Below are 24,830 nucleotides of genomic sequence, written 5' to 3'. Positions count from 1 at the left end.
GCCCGCCCCCGGGCTATCGAGAGAGGCCGGGGACGCCGCGGGGGGCGCCTTCACAGTCTCGGGCCTCTCTAGGCGTGGGCGGCTGGACGGATGCCTGCCTTGGAGGAGGATAATCACATGAGAGGGTGGGGGGGGGGAGAAAAAGAAAACGGTAACAAGGACTGGCCCTTTCCGCCCGCCGTAGCTCAGGCGGCGCCTCCGAACCCTGCCCAGCTGCTCCTCGGATTGGCTCGCGGGCCGGGACGGACATGCGCGCTGAGCGGTTCTGAGGCCGGATTGAAAGGGAGCCGGGGAGGGCACCCGGGGGCTCTTAAAGGGGCCGCGCTGCTGAAGGGACTGGAGGGAAAGGCTGTTGCGGGAGCAAGATGGTGAGTAGGGGGGGATCACTGGGGCGGCGAGGGGAGGCCCGGGCTGGCTCCTTCGCCGCTTCCACATTCCCGGGAAGGTTTGTGCCCTTAGAGTTCCGAGGTGGGGTGTCTAAAAACCCCTCCCATGTCCCTGCTGGGGGTCTCCGTCGTCGGTGGGGGGGGGAGGGAGAGGACGATATGGCATTTTGAGCAATAAATATGACTTTTGACACACAAAAAATAGATGTGGCGATGTCCTCCCGCTGCAGGGATGGTTTGGTAGTTGTTTAAACCGCCTATGTAACTGTGAGTATCTTGGGGGGGGGGTTGTTGTTGTTGTTACAGGTTTGTTTTGTTTTTGTTCTCATTATCTTTATTTTGTGTTTTTTTATGCTGCGAACTGCCCTGAGTTCTTTGGAGGAAGGGCGGTGTGCAAATTTAATAAATAAAACAAGCACACCAAGTTAAAACTTAAAACAATACATTTCCCCAGACTTCTGGGAAGGCTAGAGAAGACTCCTGTCCCTCAAAGAAAAAAAACCCAAAAACTGTGATGCTTCGTTGCAAGGAAAGGGCCAGATTTTAATGTTTTAATGTTGTATTTTAATCTTGTTTTTAAGTTGTATTCATTCAGCTTGTTTTTATTATTACTTGTTAGCCGCCCTGAGCCTGGCCTTGGCTGGGGAGGGCGGGGTATAAATAAAATATATTATTATTATTTTACCCACTTTGCATTTAGTGGGACCTGTGCTTGGAAAAGGCACTGGCCAGGCTGCCTCCTTGCCCCGCACCCTCTTTTTTGTCTTATTTTTACTGCCCCACCCTGACCCACTCGCCCTCTGGAAATGGCAGGATCAGGGGTGCATTCCAAAGAGTGATCTGGGTTTGTTTCTCTTTGCCACACTTAAGTGCCATGCGCAAGTGTGTTTTCCTGTACTCCCTAATCCAGGACGAGTATACATTATGTCTGTACTCACACCAGGAATGTGGATTAAATTTCCCCTCGTCACTCACTGCAAGCATGAATGGAGAGGGTGTGGAGATGAGTGGCTGAAAAATGCTCCACCGGGGATAAATCCACATTCTGTGATGTGGAAAGTGCAGTCCTGTGTGTGCCTACTTGAAAGAAAGCCCTACTGAACTCACCCCCACATAGGTCTGTCCAGGATCGCAGCCTGGGTCCTTGTCCTTGTGATGGGACAAAATAAAAAAATTCCTTCCAGTAGCACCTTAAAGACCAACTAAGTTAGTTCTTGGTATGAGCTTTCGTGTGCATGCACACTTCTTCAGATACACTGAAACAGAAGTTGCCAGACCCTTCTATATAGTGAGAAGGTGAGAAGGTGTGATTCTTGATATCAGATTTATGTCCGTTTATTACCTATCTGTAACTTGTGATGGGAGGGGTTGATGCTAGGACTCTTTCCCCTTAATACAGTGGTACCTCGGGTTACAGACGCTTCAGGTTACAGACTCCGCGAACCCAGAAATAGTACCTCGGGTTAAGAACTTTGCTTCAGGATGAGAGCAGAAATCGTGCTCCGGTGGCGTGGCAGCAGCAGTAGCGGGAGGCCCCATTAGCTAAAGTGGTTCTTCAGGTTAAGAACAGTTTCAGGTTAAGAACGGATCTCCGGAACGAATTAAGTACTTAACCCGAGGTTACACTGTAAATGTTTATTCCTAAAGTGGAGCATGTAATCTGCATTGTCCCAGAATACTTCAACCCTGTTCCCACTAATGGACTCACAGTTGTCCATGGAGGCACAGTGCTATTCTGTGTCCAGGGTAGCTGTCTACCAGCTCCATCTGGTACGCAGGATGAGACCCTCCCTGCCCGCAGACTGTCTCGCCAGAGTGGTGCATGCTCTGGTTATCTCCAACTTGGACTACTGCAATGCGCTCTACGTGGGGCTACCTTTGAAGGTGACACGTAAACTACAACTAATCCAAAATGCGGCAGCTGGACTGGTGACTGGGAGCGGCCGCCGAGACCACATAACATTGGTCCCAAAAGACCTACATTGGCTCCCAGTTACAGGGAACCAAGCAGAGGGCCTTCTCGGTAGTGGCGCCCTCCCACCAGATGTCAAAGAAATAAACAACTATCGGACTTTTAGAATACATCTGAAGGCAGCCCTGTTTAGGGAAGCTTTTAATATTTGATGAATCATTGTATTTTAATATTCTGCTGGAAACCACCCAGAGTGGCTGGGGTATAAATTATTATTATTATTATTATTATTATTATTATTATTATTATTATTAATTTATTTATTGATACTTGGAAGCTAGTTCTCTTGCGGTCAATGGGACTCCTTCATTTTAAGTACGATCTGGATCAACACCAATTGTGATTCTTGTCTGTGTGTCATTATGCACTTTAGCCACCCTGGAAAAAAATAACATAAAGAGCTGTGAGAGGATGGAATTTTTACTTGGTATCTCTTCCAAGGCACACCCTTGCCTAGTCATTCTAATCTGCTTCTGTTAATGGTAAATATGGAACCGGGCTGGCTGTTGTGTTTGGCTTATCTGGTGTAAAAGGTTGTGTATGCATACATCTTAAGTTCCCTTTTGGCTCCTTCTGTGCATCTAATTGTTCTCTTGGAGAAAGCTAAAGTAGAACAGCTGCACTTTTCCAAAATGGGATGCTTTTGCTTTGGGAAATCATTGAGGTAAGGGTGCCCACCCCACCCACGACTGCCTTCTCTCTCCTCTTCCCCAAAACCCACTCAGGGAGCCCAGAAAGGGCTGAATCTGCTATCTGCCTCTAGTCTCTTGGGGATGTTCACACCAGTATAAACATCCTCTTGTTCCTTTTCTGCCCACCCACCACTGCTGCTTATGTCTAACTCTCTGTTCACCCTCCAACCATCATCACGTCTTTGTCACTGTTCTTATTATGAATTTTTTGTTTTTATTTTGTACAGTGGTACTTCGGGTTAAGTACTTAATTCATTCCGGAGGTCCGTACTTAACCTGAAACTGTTCTTAACCTGAAGCACCACTTTAGCTAATGGGGCCTCCTGGTGCTGCCGGAGCGTGATTTCTGTTCTTATCCTGAAGCAAAGTTCTTAACCTGAAGCACTATTTCTGGCTTAGTGGAGTGTGTAACCTGAAGCGTATGTAACCTGAAGTGTATGTAACCTGAGGTACCACTGTATTTTTATGGCGTGAACTGCCCTGAGATCTATGTACGAAGAAGGGCAGTATGCACATTATTAATAATAATAATAATAATAATAATAATAATAATAACCATTCTTTGGAAGCAATCAGTGCCAGCTGGTGGGAGGGGGCTGGTGCTTGCGCAGGGAGGGCAGTTCGGTTAGATGGCCTTGGGTCTTGGTCTTGGCACTTTGGAAGCAAAGGAATCTGCTTTCTCCTGTGTCAGGCCAGTGTGTCAGCACTGCCTACACTGACTGGCAGCTGCTCTCCAGGGTTTCAGGCAGGGGTCTCTCCCAGCTACACCTGCATGTTCTGGGGAGTGAACCTGGAGCTTTCTGTGTGCAAAGCAGATTCTCTGCCAGCTGAGCCATGGCCACATCCCCTTTGTAAGTTTTTCGCTCGCCCTGCCGAACCTCTCTAAAATTCTTAACTCCTTGCGATGCTCAAAAGGCTAGTTCTCAAGGAAATTGGCTTGTGTGCTGAAAGCCTCTTTCAACAGGCTTCGGTTAGACTTTAGTGGCCTTGAGCTGTTTTGTTTGTGAGAGCTCTTAGCCTTAAGTCTGGCTGTGAGTAAAAAAAGAAGAAGAGAAAAGTAGGGCATGTCTGTCTTGCAAAACCTAATCCAGTTTTACTGTCAAGATTTCTGCCTCCTCCCCACCCCAGGAATTAGGTGCTTTGTGGGTTTGCACAGGAGCTGAAGCTCCTCTACTAGATTCTGAATAAAAACTATTTTTAGTTCCAGCAAAAGAAACAATCAGATGGTCCCTGCCCCAAGCAGCTTACAATTGAAACAGCAGCAGCAGAAGTGGAGTCCATCTGCTCCCCACCCCAAAAAACCCTCTGGCATTTAAACAGGTTTAAATCCTTGCACAGAAGTCATTCCAAATCCCCACACGGCAGGGAGATGCAAGCTAGAGACTCGCAAATGCCTTTCATTCTCTTTTCCTTGGCAACAGGGCTGCAGTAAGCTGTTCTGGTGCTTACGGCTGCCTTGCTGGCTCAGGGCCTCCTATGATGAGCAAATGATTTCTGGGTGGTGCAAGTACCTGGAAGCAGCCTATTCAGGGAACTGGGCTGTGCCTCCGCCTGACACAATCGCTGAGCTGCATTTATTTGTGAGTGTAGCCGCCAGGAGTACATTTTCACAAAGCTACTTGTCGGAGCAGAGAAGCTCAGGCTAGAATAACGAGGGACTTCTTTTGCGGCAACGATTTGCCTTTTCTCTCCTGTTTCTGCTCTTTGCGGTCCTTCCACTTGCATCAGCTTGGCCTTTCCATGCTGGAAATGACTATCTGAGATGCATTTCACTGCAGAGAGCCAAGGAATTTGCAGGATAGGTTTTGTTTTGTCTTATCTGTATAGTGTAAGATGAACATTGAGGCAGTGATGTATATCCAGAAACTCTCTGGTGTGGTCTAAGTCCTGGCGGGGGGGATAACTTCATCTTGTCCCTTTATTTGCTTATTTTTATATCCCAACTTTCTTCCATGGAGGCATACACGATTCTCCCCTTCTCATTTTATCCTTGTAGAAACCTTGTGAGTTGTGGTTCAGCAACACCTGGAGAGCCAGGTTTTGCTGGCTTATCTCATCCACCATCAGTGGCCAACCAGATCACCTCTATTTCTGGACTTTCCCAGTGGCATGAGCAGAAAAGTCCTTTTCCTCAAGTTCTCCGCTTGCAGCAGGAATAGGGAGGCGTGCCTGGACTCCCGACTCCCGCCAGCCAGCATGACCAATGGTTAAGGGAAAAGGGAGCTGTAGCCAGCCTGGCAATATGTAGAGGGGTCACAGGTTCCCTATCCCTGGTCTGCAGTAACCTTCCTCATACTGGGGCTACAACTCCCATCAGCCCCCGGTCCCACGTTGGGGAAGGCTGGCGTTGGCAATACAGTGGTACCTCTGGTTGCGAACGGGATCCGTTCCGGAGGCCGTTTCGCAACCTGAAAAGAAAGCAACCGGCGCCTGCGGATCGCCGCTTCTTCGCATCTGCGTGACGTCATTTTGTGTGTCTGCGAGACCTGCGAAACCTGGAAGTAACCCGTTCCGTTACTTCCGGGTCGCTGTGGGACGCAACCTGAAAACGCGCAACCTGAAGCAAACGTAGCATGAGGTATGACTGTACTGAGCAGATAGACCAATGGTTGGACTTTGTGCAAGGCTGCTTCCTCTGTTCTCACTGCAGGATCACAGAGCACAAAGCATTTCAGAATACAGTGGTGCCTCGGGTTAAGAACTTAATTCGTTCTGGAGGTCCGTTCTTAACCTGAAGCTGTTCTTAACCTGAGGTACCAGTTTAGCTAATGGGGCCTCCCGCTGCTGCCGCATGGTTTCTGTTCTCATCCTGAAGCAAAGTTCTTAACCCGAGGTACGATTTCGGGGTTAGCGGAGTCTGTAACCTGAAGCGTCTGTAACCCGAGGTACCACTGTAGCTACTTGTTTCCTCTTATTAGTTTCTGGGGCTTTGCGCCAGACCTTCCAACAGCTGGGGATCAGAGAGCTGTGGCTGACTTAAATGTCTTAATAAGAATGTCTTATTCATCTCCCTCCTTGTCTCTCCTTCCCTGCCCCCCCCCCCCCGCAGAGTGAATCCCTCGTGGTTTGTGACGTGGCCGAAGACCTTGTGGAGAAGCTGAGAAAATTCCGCTTCCGCAAAGAGACGAACAATGCTGCGATTATCAGTAAGACGTCTGCCCACCCGGGTTTCAAGGCCTTGCGCTGGGTTGGGGTGGAGAAGGATCTGCTGAGTAAGAGCAGAGGGCATTGTGGACTCTGCGTTTGGCCAGAGGCCTCCTTGCACTTTGCTTTCTGAGAGCACAGTTGAAAGAACTTTTGCATTTGGATGTCAGCAAAAAAACGAACAAAAAACCCTGTGTCCTAGGCAATTTGGAGAGCTGGTTGAGTGGCAACCTTTGTGTCTGCCACAGGTTACCAGTTGGTTGAAACCACCGGATGGGAGAGAACTCTTGTGCTGGAATCCTGCTTGCTAGTTTCCCGCAGGCCACTGTGAGAACAGGGTGATGGACTAGAGGGGACCATTGCCCTGATCCAGCAGAGCTCTCCTTGTGGATTTGTGAGTCCGCTGAGTGACCAGAGGCAAGATGCAGGCACTCAGTCCCAACTTTGTATAGCGGGAGAAATGTTGTTGGAAGGTAGTGATCAGTGTTAGAAACTCTTATATATAAGCTAGGCGGCAAATGGCTCCTTAAACCAAGGTTACGATAGCCAAAGCGGAATGCCTAGTTGCCATTTTGGGGCCAGGCAGCTCAAAATTGTTCCCTGAAATTCATTCTGGTTGTGTAGATAAAATACAAAATTCTACAGGACGTGGTATTAGTGTGTGAAAACAGCCAAGATCCAATGATCCCCAGGCAGGTGCTTTGAGATGGTGGAGAGATCAAGCACTATATTGGCGCCCGGTCATCTTCACTTGGTCACAAGTGGCCGATAGCCAGGTGCAAAATGCGCCCGGCGCCTGCCTAATTTCGAATGCTGGCGGTGAGAAGTATTGAGGTGGGAAGGGGGGGGGGGAGAGAGATGAGCCAGTAGTGGGCGGGGCTAGAGGCAGAAGTGGGTGGAGCAATGGCCATTGCGATTGCCTTTGTTCAGATTCCAGCCGTTCAAAGATAAGGGGGCTCTCTCACATTTTGTCTTCACACAAACACACATTGTGTATACAGTGGTACCTCTGGATGCGAACGGGATGCGTTCTGGAACCCTGTTTGCATCCTGAGTGGAACGCAACCCGTACCTGTGTGCGGTTGTGATTCACTGCTTCTGCGCATGCACATGACGTTATTTTGAGCGTCTGCGCATGTGCGAGCGGCAAAACCCGGAAGTAACCCGTTCTGTTACTTCCGGGTCGCCGCAGCACGCAACCTGAAAATGCTCAACCTGAAGCATATTTAACCTGAGGTATGACTGTATATAAGCCTCATTCCATGCAAGCAAAAGGTATTCTTGGTTGGAGGACACAAGCCAGCCAAATAGGTTTGGAGACAGGGGGAGGGGCTTGAGGAGAGGGGTGTGGCTTAGAGGGAGGCCTGAGGGTTGCCTCTGGCCCTGGGGTTCCCAATTCCTGGTGTAGCAAAGCAGTAGGGTATTAAATGGCCAGCAGAGTCTTGGAGGTATCTTCTCCAAGTTGTCCCAAATTATGTCAACACCGTAATTAAGCTTTGGGTCTGTCTGTCCAGAGCTGACCTTGTCGGCTTCAGTGGCTCTTCCGTGGAGCCTCTTTTATCAGCCTGAGGATCCCTTTAAAAAGAAGAAATCGAAAGAGATTACTGCCCTCATGGTTACAAAGATAAGTGGATTTATCGCGGCTTATGTTCTTTTCCAAATGTTTCTTCTTTCTCCTGATTCTCCTTCCCTGCCCTGGCTGAGCAGACGTCTTGTAGTTCACAGAATAAAATGGTCAAGGGCTCTTTAAGGGAACATGCTTCAGATAATAATAATAATAATAATAATAATAATAATAATAATAATAATAATAATATATAAATTATTTATACCCCGCCCATCTGGCTGGGCTTCCCCAACCACTCTGGGCAGCTTCCAACCAAATATTAAAATACTGTAATAGATCAAACATTAAAAGCTTCCCTAAACAGGGCTGCCTTCAGATGTCTTCTAAAAGTCTGGTAGTTGTTGTTCTCTTTGACATCTGGTGGGAGGGCGTTCCACAGGGAGGGTGCCACTACCGAGAAGGCCCTGTGCCTGGTTCCCTGTAACTTGGCTTCTTGCAGTGAGGGAACTGCCAGAAGGCCCTCGGAGCGGGACCTCAGTGTCCGGGCAGAATGATGGGGGTGGAGACGCTCCTTCAGATATACTGGACCGAGGCCGTTTAGGGCTTTAAAGGTCAGCACCAACACTTTGAATTGTGCTCGGAAACATACTGGGTGTGGAACATAAATAGGTGTGGAAAATAGCCTCTTGCACAAAGGAAAACATACACACCTGTCGTTCCTCCCCCTCCTTTTGCCTCTGGTCCTGCCAGCTTCTAGCATTCAGCCCTTGGAACAGTGTCCAGAATCCTCTTGGTGGGTCAGCTAAGAGTTGCTCCGAACATTGGCCTGTTAATTGTGCTACTGTTAATTGAATTAATTTATTATTTTGGTCACAGACCAGTTCCAGCTCACATACAACATCAGGGAAGTCACGAAACACAATAGGGATGCATTTAAATTTGCAGTGCAGTATAACAGGGACAGTACAGATGCAGCAGCAATTAAAATATATAAATTACATCTTACTCACTAAAATATAACCTGAAGTTGTCATTTAAAACCTTAATCGTGGTGGTATCACAGCTTGTTCCCTAAGTTTTATGGCAATCGCACAGAATTTGGCCACCTTTAACGTGATCTCTGGATCGTTGTCCTCTACCAGAGATTTTAAACATTGGAGTTTGGACTCATTTGGAGATTTTTACTGTTAATTGGCTGCAGCCAGCGAGTAAGCCTGTAAAAAAGGAAGCAGTAGAACCCTTGACATCAGTGGTCCTAGCTGAGTCGTGTTCATTAATTTCAGTGGGTTCATTTCAATTCCTTTCCCCCTTTTATTATAGTGAAGATCGACAAGGATAAGCAGCTGGTGGTTCTGGATGAAGAACATGAGGTTTGTGGATAGTCTATTTATATGGTGTGGATTTTGTGTCTTCGCCTCCAGCTACAAACTGCTTCCAAGCTGGGGCTGCAACTTCTCACAGCAAAGATTTTCTTACTGCTGGATTTTGAAAGTGAACCGCTGCGCCATTTGGAAAATCGTTTTTTTGTCTGTATTCCACGCCACACCAGCTCTGCCCTTTGCAATGTTGGTTCCTGCAGGAGGCTCTGAAGCCGCGCCTGGCTGGTCTTGGCAGTAGTAGCAACGTCGCGCTTGGCATGTCTGTTCAGAAACAAACCCCACTGAGTTTAGTGGGCTTTATTTCCTAGCTTTTGCCAAGCTGGTGCTGTTCAGATGTTTTTGACTACAACTCCCATCAGCCACAGTATGATTCGTCCCTGCTGGGTGGAGCTGATATCTGAATAGTACCTGGTGGTGGTGGTGGTGATGATTTATATACTAGCCTTCATCATAAGATATCAGGGTGGTTCACAGAATAAAATGGTCAAGGGCTCTTTAAGGGAACATGCTTCAGATAATAATAATAATAATAATAATAATAATAATAATAATATAAATTATTTATACCCCGCCCATCTGGCTGGGCTTCCCCAACCACTCTGGGCAGCTTCCAACAAAATATTAAAATACAGTAATACATCACACATTAAAAGCTTCCCTAAACAGGGCTGCCTTCAGATGTCTTCTAAAAGTCTGGTAGTTGTTGTTCTCTTTGACATCTGGTGGGAGGGCGTTCCACAGGGCAGGCGCCACTACTGAGAAGGCCCTCTGCCTGGTTCCCTGTAACCTCCCTTCTCGCAGGGAGGGAACCGCCAGAAGGCCCTCGGCGCTGGACCTCAGTGTCCGGGCAGAATGATGGGGGTGGAGACGCTCCTTCAGGTATACTGGACCTTTGAGGCCATTTAGGACTTTAAAGGTCAGCACCGACACTTTGAACTGTGCTCAGAAACGTACTGGGAGCCAGTGTAGCTTAGATAACTTAGTTACTGTTATGTATACCATTTTATACAGCTGTTGGATATATCTGTGGGATTCCTGTGTGCACAACCCCATCTCTTGTTTTATTTTTAATTCTACCAGGGCATTTCTCCAGATGAGCTAAAAGACGAGCTGCCCGAGAGGCAACCTCGATATCCTTTTTTTGGCGGCGGCAATTTTTGCTTTAGAAGAATCCATTTCTGGTCTGCATATTGGTGCTTGCAAAAGCCTCAAGCTAGCACACTCGGCTCCGCCTGGACATGTGGGTTGGGCCACAAAACAGGTGTACAAATCAATGGGTCAGTGGTGGCGATTCCAGGTTCAATCCCCACATGGGAACAGCCCCTGCCTGAAACCTTGGAGAGCTACTGCCAGACAGCTGGGGCCCCATGAGCTTCGTTCAGGTGGTCTGCAGCATGTCTGTAAAAGTGCAATTAAAAACCCTACGGCGTCTAGCATGGCGTATTAGGTAAAGCTAAAGGACCCTTGGTTGGTTAAGTCCAGTCAAAAGCATCTATGGGATTGTGGCACTCATATCACTTTCATCCAAGGGAGCCGGCGTTTGTCCCCAGACAGCTTTCCAGGTCATGTGGCCAGCAGGACTAAACTGCTTCTGGCACAACGGGACACCATGACAGAAACCAGAGCAGCGCACGGAAACACCGTTTACCTTCCCGCTGCAGCGGTACCTATTTATCTACTAGCACTGGTGTGCTTTCGGACTGCTAGGTTGGCAGGAGTAGGGACCGAGCAAAGGGAGCTCACCCCGTCGCGGGGATTCGAACTGCCGACCTTCTGATCGGCAAGCCCAAGAGGTTCAGTGGTTTAGACCACAGCGCCACCCATGTCCCTATGGTGTATTACAATTGCTACACTAGGCAGAAAAGCAGTTAAGTGGTCTGCCAAGAACCTCGGCGATTTTCAAGTGGTCCATGGTGCAAATATTTTGGGAGCCACTGGCGTAGACAATTTTAAGATAGGTGGGCCAATGTTCTGGCTTGGTACAAGGCCCCTTTTTACAGTTCTTGCCCACAAGGGGTGAGAGGCTGTCTTTAGAGCGCCCATTATAAGCTAGGTAAGAGCTGGGGCCTCAATGGACAAGCAGGACATTGAACCTAAGAAAGGGAAAATATGAATGGAGTGTCCACGCCCTTACCAAGGCAAAAAGACAGATATTGAGGAACTGGAAAGATTTAAATGCAGCTCTTTTCAATGAGTGGATAGAATATACGTACAAACCTGTAACACATGAACAAGCCGTTTACAAATGTAGACTCGCCGTGGACAAATTTAACAATATTTGGAATTCATTTTTATGAGCACTGTAGTAGGTTAAGTTTAGGTTAACTACCATAACCATCATGTAATGTTAATTGTTTTTTTGTTTTTTAAACGGGTGTGTTTTTGTGTTATTTATTTGTTTTTTTTTGGGGGGGACGCAGGTGACACTGGGTTAAACCACAGAGCCTGGGACTTGCCGATCAGAAGGTCGGCGGTTCGAATCCCCGCGACGGGGTCAGCTCCCGTTGCTCGGTCCCTGCTCCTGCCAACCAAACAGTTCGAAAGCACACCAGTGCAAGTAGATAAATAGGTGCCGCTCCAGCGGGAAGGTAAACGGCGTTTCCGTGCGCTGCTCTGGTTCGCCAGAAGCAGCTTAGTCATGCTGGCCACATGACCCGGAAGCTGTACGCCGGCTCCCTCGGCCTATAAAGCGAGATGAGCGGCGCAACCCCAGAGTCGGCCACGACTGGACCTAATGGTCAGGGGTCCCTTTACCTTTATTAGGTTAAGTTTTAGGTTAACTACCGTAACAATCATGTAATGTTTATAGTTTTTTGTTTTTTACACGGGTGTTATTTTGTTTTATTTTCACATTTTCGTTTACCTGGTGCACTTAAAATTTTGTACTTCTTATTTTTCTTTAAAGAATATGACAAACAAAACTGCATTTCCCAGCGTTCCTTAGGGTGAAGATGTGACTGTTTTAAAGTGGGATGATTCTGCTTTAAATGCATAGTGCGGATGGGACCTCGCGGTGGAAAGCGGAGTGGGGTGGGGGTGGGGAGGCGCTGCTCAGACCAAACAAGAGTCCCTGGGAAGTGCTTCCAACTGTCTGGTACAATCATGGCTGCCTTTAGTCCATTTTAGCGTTTCATTGATCCGAACGTAGCAGCCCCAGGTATGAACTGCCCTCCTCACCTGTAAACTCTGCTTAAAAACTCAGATACACTGAGCACATTGCAACAGGCAGGTTTCAAGATCCTCTCTTGCCCACCCCTCCTGCTTCCATTTCCCTTAACTCTGAGAAAACGTTCATCGTCTACAGCTACAAGTACCAGCACGATGACGGGAGAGTCTCTTACCCGCTCTGCTTCATCTTCTCCAGCCCCGTCGGTAAGTCAAGCTCCGGCTGGATGATGGGGGGCAGTTTCTCCCGTACAAATTCCTGCTCTGCAGGGGGTTGGGCTGGATGACCTTATGAGGGCCCTTCCAGCTCTCTACAGTTCTGCAAAGCAAAACACAGCCACCTGCTGGGCTTCAAGATGGAAACGGCTGATTGCCATAAGGACAGCAAGTTCCGTTTGGGGCCATGTTTTGATCGGACGGGACACAAACACGTCTTAGGATTGCCCTAAGAACAGCCCACATGGGGGCGAGGTGGTGTTGGTTAAGCTTGTGAATTGCCCTTTTCGGGACCCCCATGCTCTCAATTTTAAGTGTTGACACTCGCCTTCGTTGGCCCCCTCCAGAAATTGTTGTTGGACTACAACTCCCATCGTGCACTGGGAGGGGCTGATGGGAGTTGTAGTCCAACACCCTCTGGAGGGAGCCAGGCCAACAAAGCCAGGCTTAGATTTCGAAGCCCATGAGGTGCAACGCTTAAGAGTTTAGAGGAAATGGTGGGATATAAATGCAATTCTCGGCTGCGTCAATAGGAGTATAGCATCTAGATCAAGGGAAGTAATAGTGCCACTGTATTCTGCTCTGTGTCCAGTTCTGGGCACCACAGTTCAAGAAGGACACTGACAAACTGGAACGGGTCCAGAGGAGGGCAACGAAAATGGTCAAAGGCCTGGAAACGATGCCTTATGAGGAACGGCTAAGGGAGCTGGGCATGTTTAGCCTGGAGAAGAGGAGGTTAAGGGGTGATATGATAGCCATGTTCAAATATATAAAAGGATGTCACATAGAGGAGGGAGAAAGGTTGTTTTCTGCTGCTCCAGAGAAGCGGACACGGAGCAATGGATCCAAACTACAAGAAAGAAGATTCCACCTAAACATTAGGAAGAACTTCCTGACAGTAAGAGCTGTTCGACAGTGGAATTTGCTGCCAAGGAGTGTGGTGGAGTCTCCTCCTTTGGAGGTCTTTAAGCAGAGGCTTGACAACCATATGTCAGGAGTGCTCTGATGGTGTTTCCTGCTTGGCAGGGGGTTGGACTCGATGGCCCTTGTGGTCTCTTCCAACTCTAGGATTCTATGGTTCTATGAAATGCAATCAATTAATAAATGGAAAGGGGCGACTTGCAAGGGACGAGACTCTAGTAGAGCAGCTTTTGCCAATCAGGTGCCCTCCAGAACTACAGTTCCCATCGGCCCAATGGGAGTTGCAGTCCAGAGCATCTGGCAGGTTGGCAAAGGCTTTAGCAGAGCAAGGAGCCAGTAGCGAGTGGGGAGAAGCAGCAGGCAGGCAATAAAACGGCTGGCCTATTCCATCTGTACCCCTGCCCCGTTCCTCCTGAACAGACTGCCTTAATTCTGGTCTTGCTTGGCTCCTGATCCCGATTTCCTCCCAATAATTGCAGGGTGCAAGCCTGAGCAACAGATGATGTACGCCGGCAGCAAAAATAAGCTCGTACAGACGGCGGAACTCACAAAGGTAAGAGTGGAAGGCGCCCAGAATTTGCCGGGTACTAATTTACTGCATTGTGGGGAAGGGTTGTGGCTTAATGGGGGGGGGGGGAGGCTGCTGGCTGACTCCAGCTGCAAAAGCTGAGGCTGCTGAAATCTATCTTAGCTGTGAGTCCTGGAAGATCTGCTTCCTGCTTGCAGGCCTTTTCTCACCTGGCCTGGAAGGCAGGACCTTGGACTGACTCCAGCTGCAAAAGTTGAGGCTGCTGGGCAGAATCTTGAGCTGGGGTGTTGTTTTGGATTCTTTCTTGGGTGCGGGTGCTATTGTTGTTTTGTATCATTTTCAATCCTGTTGTGATATATATACACACAAATTGCTCCTTCTGGTTGCATACTTTAAATGATTGATTTATTGTTCACGACTACTTTTGTTACGTTGCAGTGACGTGTTTTTATTTCATGTTGTAAGCTGCCTTGAGCGTGGTCTGAACTGTGGAAAGGTGGCGTGCAAATGAAATTATGTGTTCTAGAGCATCTGCCTTGCGTGCAGGAGGGGTCCTTGGGTAGATTCCTGACTCCGGAGAGCTGCTGCCGGTTGGTGTAGCCAGCACTGAGTTAGATGGACCAATGGTCTGATTCGTCATGCTAACTTGATGCTTTCCCCATTGCCTAAACTTTTCTGTCAGTTTTAAATCTATTATCAGGGCATGTGTGTACAGTGGTACCTCAGGTTAAGTACTTGATTGGTTCCGGAAGTCTGTACTTAACCGGAAGCGTTCTTAACCTGAAGTGGACTTTCCCATTGAAAGTAATGGAAAGTGGATTGATCCGTTCCAGACGATGAAAAAACACCCCCTAAAACAGCAATTTAACACGAATTTTACTGTTTCACGAGACCATTGATCCATAAAATGAAGGCAATAATCAAGGTACTGTACTATAAAATAAATAAGACAGTATTTTAGATGAAAAAAAATTATTTCCAATCTCACTGTTTGGAGGGGGCTCAGGGTCCTCTTCCACAATCACAATCGGCTTGGCTCCCGGCATTCATGGAGGCCTCGGAGAGCTCCTGCGGCTGGAGCCCAGTCGCAGAGCCTCTGTAGGCCCCGTGGATGTCGGGGATTGGCTCCCGGCATTCGCAGAGGCCTCGGAGAGCTCCGTAGGCCCCGCCGATGTCCGGGTTTAACCCTAACCCTAACCTTCCAGGCAGCGGCGAGGCCTCAGAGAGCTTGGACAACTTATTTCTGGGTTACAATCGTTCGTAACCCAAAAAAACGTAAGTTGAAGCGTTCGTAACCCGAGGTACCACTGTAATGTGGTGCCCATAAAATTCTGTGCTAAGGGGAAAACTGAACTTTGTAGCCTGTGCGCAGTATACAGATCTGCCCCTATAAATTAGACAAAATTACTCTGCTCTGCTAGTTGTGCAGAGAGGCAGAGAACTGGCACTGAGTCACTGTCTCTTTTTGTGCAAGAGATCCTCTGGCATGTGGGGGGAAAGGCGTCCTGTGGCTAGCTTCAGACTTCACTGGGCTTGCACTTCCTTTAAAAAAAAAAAAATTAACGTTATTGGAGTTTATAAAGAAAAATACAAAGATTATTGTCAAATATCTCCTTTTTTGTGTGTGGTCCAAACGAAAACATTGATCCAGAGGCAAAAAAGAGATGGAGAAGAGCGATGGGGGAACTAGAGAGAAAGAAAGAGAGGAGGAGGGAGGGAGGAATAGAAAAGGAATTAAAAGAGAAAGTGGAAGGAGAAGAAAGAGAGAAAAAAAATTAAGAAGTTGGTTTTCCATTTCCAGTTTCATAAGGGCTGGTCACTCAGCTACATGTGCATGAATTCACAGGTGTGCCGGGAATTCACAGGTGTGCTTTGTGGTTTGAGGGATAGGGACACCCAGGCATGCACACGGACAGCCCTGGCCGATGGCATCCTTTCACCTCTGGATAACCCTTGTAAGTTTCAGATGGGTTGGGGAGGCGGGCAAGAGAGGGGCGCCCGCTCTCGCCTGCCTTCACGCCTATTCAGGGCGGACAGGGACCAGCGCAAGCTGTCTGGCTCACAGTCTTGCAGAGCAAATCTGGTGTGGGGAACTGGATTTCTAGCTGTGTGCTCCAGCTTCCAAGGGAGACAAGAATTAGACCAGCCTTCTCTAACCTGGCGCCATCCACATGGTTTGGACCACAGCTCCCCTCTGCCCCAGGCATCTAGGGCAGGGCAAACCTAGACTTTCAGCTTACTGTACCCTTCAGCTTCCTAGGTAAAGGTAAAGGGACCCCTGACCATTAGGTCCAGTCGTGACCGACTCTGGGGCTGCGGCGCTCATCTCGCTTTACTGGCCGAGGGAGCCGGCGTACAGCTTCCGGGTCATGTGGCCAGCATGACTAAGCCGCTTCTGGTGAACCAGAGCAGCGCACGGAAACGCCGTTTACCTTCCCGCCGGAGTGGTACCTATTTATCTACTTGCACTTTTGTGCTTTCCAACTGCTAGGTTGGCAGGAGCAGGGACCGAGCAACTGGAGCTCACCCTACTGCGGGGATTCAAACCGCCGACCTTCTGATTGGCTCTCTGATTTAACTAGCTTCCTACTGTGCCCTTAATCCTCTGAGCAAGCAGCAGCACTTCCTAGGTAGCCTTTCTTGAGCAGGGTTGTGTTCTCCTGCCTGGCCCTTCCATCGCTCCCCTGAGGAGACTCTTCCTTCCACCCCACCATGTTTTCCATAATCTCCCTACTCTGGTTTTGAGTGCAGTAACTAATCTGTACTGTGTGATGGAGCTTCGCTCCCCCCCATCTTTCCGTTTTACATCGATGCATGAATCAATAGCGGTCTGAGCTGACATCTATGCCTGCATTCGGAGGAAGCATTAAATAACACCACAGGGGCTAATGCACTCCTCTTCTGCTCCCCTGTTCCTCAGGCAATTTCTAGGGCAGGGCAGCAGCTGCAGCTCCTCTTTTTCTGCCCCTCTCAGAGATCCTGCAGATCAGGGGTGGGTGACTCTCAGGCCAGCGAGCCAGTCTTGACCCACCCACAGGGTCCAAATTGGACTGGGAGGCTGTATCCTCCAAACCACACTGCCCAACAGCAGACGTCTCCGGATTAAGTATCAGGGATGTGCTCAGTGTTTGTCATTGGCCTCCCTCTGTTTCGAGAGACAATGGAGTGTGCCTCCGAGGGTGAAGTCGGACCTCTGTGTTAGCAGCATCGAAGTGACGTCCTTGGGGCGCAAGCCTGGGCAGGGTGTATGGAGTTCCTGGGCTGACCAGATAAAGTGACTGGTGACTGGGAGCGGCCGCAGAGACCACATAACACTGGTCTTGAAAGACCTACATTGGCTCCCAGTACGTTTCCGAGCACAATTCAAAGTGTTGGTGCTGACCTTTAAAGCCCTAAACAGCCTCTGTCCAGTATATCTGAAGGAGCGTCTCCACCGCCATCGTTCTACCCGGACACTGAGGTCCAGCACCGAGGGCCTTCTGGCAGTTCCCTCACTGCGAGAAGCCAAGTTACAGGCAACCAGGCAGAGGGCCTTCTCGGTAGTGGCACCTGCCCTGTGGAACACCCTCCCACCAGATGTCAAAGAGAACAACTACCAGGCTTTTAGAAGACATCTGAAGGCAGCCCTGTTTCGGGAAGCTTTTAATGTTTGATGTATTATAGTATTTTAATATTCTTTTGGAAGCCGCCCAGAGTGGCTGGGGAGGCCCAGCCAGATGGGCGGGGTATAAATAATAAATTATTATTATTATTATTATTATTTATTATTATTATTATGAGGAGAAGAAGAGTTTGGATTTGATATCCCGCTTTATCACTACTCTAAGGAGTTTAGGGAAGATAAACTAAAGGATTCTGCCCAAGGCCTGATACCACCAAAGTTGTGATGTTGTGCTATGGGAAAGGCAAACCTGCCAATGCAGAGGGATTCCTTTCCAGCCCTTTGACAGCGACCTTGACATAGCAGCCCCTGTGTACCTGTGGAGAAAAGGTTAACCTGCAAAAGAAGTCTTAACTGAGGGTGGGTAGGGTGGGAGCCAACTGACGATTCCCAGGTAAGATCCTCCCCTATTGTGTGGGCAGGATGGTCCCTCCCCCTACCTGGCCTGATCACCTGGGCCACGCCTCCCCAGGCGGGATTGGGCAACTGGCTGAGGTAGGCGGAGACCTCCAGGTATTCCACCTGGGGAAGGCAAAGCCAAGCCTGTGCTAATGGTGCTGCATAGGGTCCTGGGGGCTGCGCATGATCATGCAAAGTGCGCCCCCCATTTAATGTGGAGAGCGGTCACTACATAAACAAGACACAAAGAAGAAGATAAAAAAGCCAATGCAATTCTGGGCCGCATCAATAGGAGTAATAGCATCTAGATCAAGGGAAGGAATAGTGCCACTGTATTCTGCTCTGGTCAGACCTCACCTGGAGTACTGTGTCCAGTTCTGGGCACCACAATTCAAGAAGGACACTGACAAACTGGAACGTGTCCAGAGGAGGGCAACCAAAATGGTCAAAGGCCTGGAAACGATGCCTTATGAGGAACGGCTAAGGGAGCTGGGCATGTTTAGCCTGGAGAAGAGGAGGTTAAGGGGTGATATGATAGCCATGTTCAAATATATAAAAGGATGTCACATAGAGGAGGGAGAAAGGTTGTTTTCTGCTGCTCCAGAGAAGCGGACACGGAGCAATGGATCCAAACTACAAGAAAGAAGATTCCACCTAAACATTAGGAAGAACTTCCTGACAGTAAGAGCTGTTTGACAGTGGAATTTGCTGCCAAGGAGTGTGGTGGAGTCTCCTCCTTTGGAGGTCTTTAAGCAGAGGCTTGACAACCATATGTCAGGAGTGCTCTGATGGTGTTTCCTGCTTGGCAGGGGGTTGGACTCGATGGCCCTGGTGGTCTCTTCCAACTCTATGATTCTATGATTCTAAGAGGAGGAGGAGTTTGGATTTGATATCCCGCTTTATCACTACCCAAAGGAGTCTCAAAGTGGCTAACATTCTCCTTTCCCTTCCTCCCCCACAACAAACACTCTGTGAGGTGAGTGGGGCTGAGAAACTTCAGAGAAGTGTGACTGGCCCAAGGTCACCCAGCAGCTGCATGTGGAGGAGCGGAGACGCGAACCCGGTTCCCCAGATTACAAGACTACCGCTCTTAACCACTACACCACACTGGCTCTCACTGATGGGGTCCAAAGGAAATCAGCTCAAGGCATTTGGCACCAGCTAGGCTGCAGGAGTTGCCAGGAGGAGGCACTCTATCCCAGATTTACTCCTGAGCCTTTTTATTCTCTTGAAGTGAAGCCAGGTTTAGGATCAGTGTTTTCCTTCTCTTATATGGGCTGCTTTCCCAGGTTAATGAACCCCACCTGTCCCTCACTTCCCGCTGCAGCCTGTGCAGGAATTGCCTTCTTGACCGTTCAACCCACTCTTGGTCTCGTCCGCCCAAGTCACCAAGACCCATTGGCCTTCCCTCACCCGGTTTAGCAGGCCAGTCAAATCTCTTCCTGGGTTGTGTCGCCGCATGCTGACAGCTTACCAAAGCGTTCTGCCTGTGCAAAGGTTTCTCTGTTTGGAAAACATTATTTAAGACACAGATAGAAGTTCCTGGAAGTTTTAAAGAGGGTTCCAGATTTTTTTCTTTAGTGTGTAGGAGTGGCACTCTAGGCTTGATTGGTGTCAGCTGGAGGTGCAAATAAAGGGAGGAAGTTGCAGGCTGCAATTTCCGCACGAGGAAAGCACACACACACACACACACAGACACACACACTCAGCACGCATGTTGACAACAAGGTTGGAAGTAAGACAATGTGTGCTGCTGATACTATGAGTTTTGCTGTGTCAGGATTGTTAATTACAGTGGTGCCCCGCAAGACGAATGCCTCGCAAGACGGAAAACTCGCTAGACGAAAGAGTTTTCCGTTTTGGAGGTGCTTCGCAAGACGAATCTCCTATGGGCTTGCTTCACAAGACGAAAATGTCTTGCGAGTTCCTGCGGGTTTTTTTCCCTTTCCCCCCTTTTTCTAAGCCGCTAAGCCACTTATCAGCTGATCCGATAAGCCGAAAAGCCGCTAAAAGCAGCTAATAGCGCTAATCCGCTAATCCGTCAATGGGCTTGCTTCGCAAGACGAAAAAACCGCTAGACGAAGAGAATCACAGAACGGATTCTTTGCGTCTTGCAAGGCACCACTGTACTGGACTCCAGATTATACCGTGCTGGAGAGATAAAGAGGGAATGTAAATAGCCTGTATATAATAGTACAGTGGTACCTCGGGTTACATACGCTTCAGGTTACATGCGCTTCAGGTTACAGACTCCACTAACCCAGAAATAGTGCTTCAGGTTAAGAACTCTGCTTCAGGATGAGAACAGAAATCGTGCTCCGGCGGTGCGGCGGCAGCAGGAGGCCCCATTAGCTAAAGTGGTGCTTCAGGTTAAGAACAGTTTCAGGTTAAGAACGGACCTCCGGAACGAATTAAGTACTTAACCCGAGGTACCACTGTAACAGAAATGCCTGTGCAACCAGTCAAGCAGTTGAAGCTCTTGACTGTGAATTTGAGTATGACTCCTTGCCCTCTGCCTCCGGGGAAAACTCTGCTACAAACAGTAAGACGTGGTTTTACCGAGGTGCCACCCCACAAGCAGAAAAGCTTGTTGTATCAGCCGAGACCATAGTTGCTAACAGACTACTTTTCTTCCCCCCCCTTTTTTTTTTTTACTAAAGGTATTTGAAATCAGGAATACAGAAGACCTCACAGAGGAGTGGCTGCATGAGAAACTGGGCTTCTTCCATTGAAAGACTCTTTAAGCATTCCAGCCTGGCGTGAACTGGAACCAGACACGGCGACTCCTCCTCCTCCGACTCCTCCTCCTTTTTAGACCCACAAAAGATGCACTGTATTTATAGTCGTTTCCTGCAGTGTGTGTATGTATGTACATATATATTTTTGTGCGTGCAAAGTTTATACAAGCGTGGGGAGATGCGGCAGTTCCTGCGTAGCCAAACTTTGCCCAAGGGGTCGTTTTCCCTTCCCTCTCTTTACTAACTGTTTTAAAAGGGAACTGCTCTCCTGCAGGGAGAATTCCACCTCCCCTCCCTCTTGTGACTAATATTTCTATATGGCTTAATCTGGAACTCGTAACTGTGACAGGTAATGTGGCACAGTCTCCCTCCAAGGAATGCTTCCTGCGCAAGCCCTGCTTAAGATGAATGGGACCCTCTGTATCGCTCTTGCTTGTGTCCGTGGGCTCTGTTTGCAGGATGTTCCCAGTCAAATGTGTAGCCTTTTCTTCCCCCTTCGCCTGAGCTGCAGAGGCATCCTTGTTGGACAGAAACTGGACCCTTCATGGCTTGTATGTGAAAACAGCATTTTCTTAAGTGACTTGAATCTTCTAGACATAAAAGGGTTTAGAACCAACCTCAAATGCAATTTTTCTGAAGTATTAATCATACCCTCGCTTCTTCAGTTTTTCAGAATGGACCGTTTCCTTTGCTCTTTAAAATTCCAACAATATTCTCAGTTGATCTTGCATCAACATATTTCAAAAGTTTGACCCGTCTATTTTTCTTCTCTCCGTGTGTAGTAGATAGTCCCTCTTTTTTCTTTTACTAGTCAAAAGGGAAGTAGATTTCTTAAAAATAATAATCAAAAAATCCGTAAGGGCTCAGTAACACTCTGGTGAACATCCATTCCTTAAGTCTTTATACGCAGTTTTTATTAACTGTTCTCTTGTCTTTTTTATACAAGCACTTCTCTGTGTGCCTTTCTTTTCTTTTTTACATTTCTTTATCTCTCCATTGATTGTAAGAGAATCTTGTGCTGCCAGTTTTTAAACACTAGACTTGATACACAGGCCGACTCTGCCTAAAAGATGAGGGCACACGGTGCCTGATCAATTTCATCTGGAGGGGCAGATTCTGCGGCTGCTATTGCCACGATTTAAAGCGGGGTGCTTTGGCTGGTGAAAACCCAAAAAGATCCACGAAAACAAACCCTGCTCCTTAGTATTTGAATGTCCAGCACAGCTCTGCTCTGGGCTCCGTGACCCACGGACAGGACTGTGTGATACATGCTGTGATTCTGCAGGTAGCACACATTCAAAATTCCGCTTGCAGGATTCCTGACCTGTTCCTCTTTCAAGCTAGTCTCAGTCCCACCTTGGTGGTCTCCAAACATTTCGGCCTATTTGCTCCCCTTAAGCCTAAAGCCGGCTAGCTCGGCGGTCAGGGATGATGGAAGTGGCAGCCCCAACAGCACTTGTGGAGGGCACCACGTTGGGGAAGGAATGCCCCTAGCTCCTTGCAGCTGCAAAGGCGATCATGTCGGAAGCATGTGGGGCAGTGCTGGCTTGCCTCTTTGAAAACAGTGAGGGAGAGCCAGTGTATTGGTGCCCTGCACATTTCCTTCCTTTCCTCCTAGGGTTGAGTCAATTGTGCGCAGGTCACAGCAGCTCACCTTTCTCGGCGCACAACTTGGATTGCCCGGGTGCAGGACTCGGTGCTTGAACTTTTAATCGCCCTGCCTGCGGGAGGGGTTGGCAACAGAGAACACAGGCCTGGCCTGCCGGTGGATTTCCCCTGTCTGTTCTGTACAGCTTTGACCTGCTCTTCTTAAGCTCTGGGATGAGCAACCATTCTCAGGCCACTTACTGGATATACTTTGCCGCATGGGCTCACCTCCCTCCCAGCTGATCCAGCTCTATACCTGGGGGCAGGTGTTGCTGAACGCAAAACAGTGCCTGCTTTAAGGCTGTCCCCGCTACCGTGTCTGCGTTTGGGGGCTAGCTTAAAGTGCTTCCCTTTGAAGCAAGCAATGGGTGGGTAGGAGGGAAAGAATCTGCATTGTACAGGTTCCTTTAACCTTTTTCGCTCTTGCTCGCTTAAAGGAGAAAGCCCTGCCCGTCAGCTGACATCACCAGCTATGTCATCGGATGGGTGAATTGGGCACTGTTTGGGGGAAATGAGCTCATCAGCCCGTGTCACCCGGCCGGCTGGAGGTTCCCCACTCCTCGACTACAATGCCCATCATCCCCTGCCCATTGGCCACATTGGCTGGGGCCGAGTCCCGGCAACACCTGCACAGCCACAGGTTTCCCATCTCTGTTCCATTCCGCAGCAAGCGCTTCGCATCATTTCTGGAACAACGTTCTCCTGCATGGCAGAAGGCATCTATAGATCTCTGTTGGTGACACTAAAATGTGAAATCTCTTGTTGACTTCTGGGAGCAAACTGGCTTTTCACCTTTGGATTGAGACGGCAGGAAACTCTTTTGCCTAGAGTTGCTTAAAACCGGGCAGGGCCAGGAGTAGATGGATCTGGGTCGGGGGTTGCCAGGCAGCAATCTCCTCTGTTTCCTGGGGCAGCAGGAAACTCAATCGTCCTGGATTTAGCCCACGGGCCATAAAACTGCTTGCCCCTGCCTTGGAGAATGGATGGGCTGCCCTTCTTTTGCACCTCCCTGGAACCTTGCCCAGCTTGGCAAGATAATCAGGCAGTCTAGTTGCTGTTGGCTTTGAGCCCCTTCTGGGCTGCCTAATCCTACAAGTTTTTGAGCTTGTGCAGCAGCCGATGATACATCTGGGCTGTTAAAACACTTGAGAGCAGTTGACACTGGTGATAAAAACAAAGCCTGGTATTTTCCTTTCTCTTAACGTTTAGGAGACCTTATTGTCCTTTTTGTAAGTGGCATTATTCTAAAGTGTTGTGCTGAGCATCTTTCTTTCCTTCTTCTTTTTTTACTTTTAGACTAAATGACAGTCGTCTAACTTTGTTCAATTTGGAATATTCATTCCAGCCTTGGATTTTTAGTTTTTGCATACCTATTATCAACCGTGTTAAGAAAGACAAACACACAATTGGGGCGGGGCGGGGGAAACAATCGACATTCCCATAAGAAAACTATAATTTTTCTAACGGAGTAAATAAATTAACCTTTCTATTGACAGTGTGCCCTTTTTAATATGGTAGTAGTTTAGGATTCCTCTTTGCTAGAGATTAACCGAGTCTGCAAAAATTACACTTTTTAATAGTATTTCGATTTATAAACTTGGAAAAGATTTATTGAGGAAGCATTGCCTAAAGCTGCCCTGAGTTCCCCTGGTGGAAGAGCGTGGTATAAATGCAAATAAATAATAAAGAGCAATTTCCATGGGGAGAAAACAAAATGTGCCATGGAAGTTCTCATTCTCAAATTGAAAAGCAGGCTGTAAATACCTGAAATAAATCTTGTATGCTCTGAAGGAGTGTGTTCTTTATTTGATGACGTGAAGCCAACACAAAGGATGGATAAGCTTGTATTTGCAGAATGCAAAGGTCCTCTGCAAAATTATTGGTGGGTCAGTGGGGCTCTCGTGTGGGTCTTCCGCTTGAGGGAATTTGCAAAAGAGGCGTCCCCAGCAGACCGTGGTTGGGGGCTTCACACAAGCACATTTAGTACCAGAAACTTGGAGCTACAGTGGCCATTTCCAAGTGGATTCCCTGGCTTTTTCCTGGCCCATGTAGGACCAGTCTGGATAGTTTGCCTTGGTGAAGACTTGACGTTTTTATCCCCAAAAAAGTTTTTGATTGAATTCCACTGAAATGAGGCTGCATTTTTATGTTTTAATGTTGTATTTTAATTTTGTTTTTTTAAGCTGTATTCTAATCAATTATTTTTATATTTGGTGTTAGCCAGCCCAGTCTTGGCTGGGGAGGGCGGGGGTATAAATTATTATTATTATTAACCCCGTTTCTAAGATCAGGAGTAATGTGGTGGATTGCAGTCTCCTCCTGTCCACCTTTTCTTTCCCTTAAATTAATTTCTTTCCATCCATTCCCAGTGCAACCTTAACCATTGTTTGAAAGGTGTGAGGGTTTTTTTCATT

At 48.2% G+C, this 24,830-nt stretch overlaps 1 protein-coding gene across 1 annotated transcript; it reads left to right on the top strand.

The window, feature by feature from the left end:
- The first annotated feature begins 165 nt into the window (after positions 1-165).
- Positions 166-24,206, top strand: GMFB (glia maturation factor beta). The gene is made up of 7 exons (XM_082220090.1): positions 166-368; positions 6,100-6,196; positions 9,082-9,131; positions 10,221-10,272; positions 12,432-12,512; positions 13,922-13,995; positions 20,692-24,206. The coding sequence occupies exons 1-7, from the start codon at positions 366-368 to the stop codon at positions 20,761-20,763; spliced, it is 429 nt and encodes a 142-aa protein (XP_082076216.1). The 5' UTR covers positions 166-365; the 3' UTR covers positions 20,764-24,206.
- Positions 24,207-24,830: the final 624 nt, after the last annotated feature.

This window comes from Podarcis vaucheri, assembly GCF_965113315.1.
Source record: "Podarcis vaucheri genome assembly, chromosome: 1".
Lineage (NCBI taxonomy): Eukaryota > Metazoa > Chordata > Lepidosauria > Squamata > Lacertidae > Podarcis > Podarcis vaucheri.
The sequence above is the reverse complement of the archived record's forward strand: the minus strand, read 5'-3'. Positions and strand labels throughout refer to the sequence as shown.